Source organism: Penaeus monodon, chromosome 19 (genome assembly GCF_015228065.2).
Source record: "Penaeus monodon isolate SGIC_2016 chromosome 19, NSTDA_Pmon_1, whole genome shotgun sequence".
Taxonomy (NCBI): Eukaryota; Metazoa; Arthropoda; class Malacostraca; order Decapoda; family Penaeidae; genus Penaeus; species Penaeus monodon.
In genome coordinates this window covers 47,924,890-47,926,748 of record NC_051404.1, presented here as the reverse complement: position 1 = coordinate 47,926,748, position 1,859 = coordinate 47,924,890, and the positions used below count along the sequence as shown (strand labels likewise).

The following is a 1,859-nucleotide window of genomic DNA, read 5'->3' as shown; positions in this document are numbered from 1 at the left end:
CAGAAGAAGAGAGAGAGAAACAGATACATAGGTAGTTCAGTGAATAGTTAAACAAAGGAAGAAGAAGCAAAGATTCAATTACAAGGAAGTGCTGGCATGTGTGTGTGTGTGAGTTCACGTGGGCGCCCGCACGTTTCACTGGTTTTGTAACTTCTAAGAACCCGGTTCAAAATCATCACTAAAGCCAGATTGTCATGATGAATCACATGGCTTTTCTCACACTCACCCCATATAAGGTCCCGTAATGTATGGCTCTTGACAGATTATCTCACGGTGAGGCACTTGAAACATTTCGAGGGAAATCATGGTAGAACGTGAAAAAAATATATATGTACAGTGAATATATATAATATCAGTCTAAAAAAATTGCGAAAACGAATTTCCTATTTGACATGTTCATTAGCTAAAATTATTTTCTAGATGAAGTTCTCGGCAGTGTTGGCTTGCCTCGTGGCTGTTGCTGCAGCCAGTCCGTCTCTTCGGCTCAACTGGACTAAATTCAAGGTAAGCTCTCAAGTATTCAACAGGTCTGTGGAAAGCGCAGACCCTCAGAAATACTCCATACAAGTTCAGACAGCCTGTTCGGTTGTCTAGGCATAGGGCGTGCTCGGGCAGGAGAGCGGGTGTGAGTTTTAGGCCTGCGGAGGTTGACTCTTTCAAGGCTCACGCAACCGGCAGACGGACTGAGCGTGCATGAGACCCTTGTAACAGATATGGAAATTGTGTACAAATATGGATGACTGAAATCCTGCTATAACACAAAATATATTTCTTGTGAGGTGAGCAATAGATATGACAAAGATGGCTATATGAGTAGGTATGTTTTTTGGGTTCCCACAGGCTGAGCATGGGCGCCACTACGCCAGCGTGCAGGAGGAGCGCTACCGCCAGTCGGTGTTCGAGCAGAACCAGCAGTTCATCGACGACCACAACGGCCGCTTCGAGAACGGCGAGGTCACCTTCACGCTCCAGATGAACCAGTTCGGCGACATGGTCAGTCTCTTTGTGTCTCCCATTTCCGCCATCGTAAAATTCAGCAGATGGGAATATCCAGTTACAAAGGCAACACCTTAGGCGATAACCAGTTTCGTTTATTCCTTTCGCAAAGACAACAGAGGAGATCGTGGCCTCCATGAACGGCTTTAAGTCCACTCCCAGCCGCCGACCCGTAGCCGTGGTGAGGGCTGACGAGGAGACGCTCCCGAATGAGGTGGACTGGCGCACCAAGGGCGCCGTGACCCCCGTCAAGGACCAGAAGCAGTGCGGCTCCTGCTGGGCCTTTTCCACGGTGGGTCCTTTTTCGCAGTGCCTTGGCCGTGTCTGAAATTTGCCTGCTGAATACATGTAACAGAGACCATTATTTCTGTCACGCAGAATTATGTGAATTTTGTATAAAATTGAGTATATAATTCTGTCGTAAAGAATTCGTGGCCGCTGTCATGCAGAATCTCGTAAACAATGACTCGTTTGTTCTCAATGCCGAGATCATATACCTCGGAACTGGTAGTCTCACGAATTAACTCGTGTTGTTTTACAAGTTTGCGTCATTCGGTTCCAATAAAGAAAAGGCTTCCCACAGACCGGCTCCTTGGAGGGCCAGCACTTCCTGAAGGACGGCAAGCTGGTGAGCCTCTCCGAGCAGAACCTCGTCGACTGCTCCGGCTCCTTCGGTAACCTCGGTTGCTTCGGTGGCCTCATGGACAACGCCTTCAGGTACATCAAGAGCAACAAGGGCATCGACACCGAGGACTCTTACCCTTATGAGGCCAAGGTTAGTGCTCGCAGGGAAGGAAGCTAGAAACAGGATCGATGATTTGTTCTGCAGTGCAAAGTGACAAAGGGGAATAAAGAGTGGTCAT

The 1,859-nt window shown here is 48.1% G+C and overlaps 1 protein-coding gene across 1 annotated transcript in view; it reads left to right on the top strand.

Moving 5' to 3' along the window:
• Window positions 1–370: 370 nt before the first annotated feature.
• LOC119585286 (procathepsin L-like) overlaps window positions 371–1,859 on the top strand; it is a gene marked incomplete in the record, with an annotated part of 2,528 nt that continues 1,039 nt past the window's right edge. Inside the window, 4 exon segments of the mRNA XM_037933958.1 lie at window positions 371–504; window positions 841–993; window positions 1,109–1,288; window positions 1,580–1,771. Coding sequence (XP_037789886.1) covers window positions 421–504; window positions 841–993; window positions 1,109–1,288; window positions 1,580–1,771 — 609 coding nt within the window.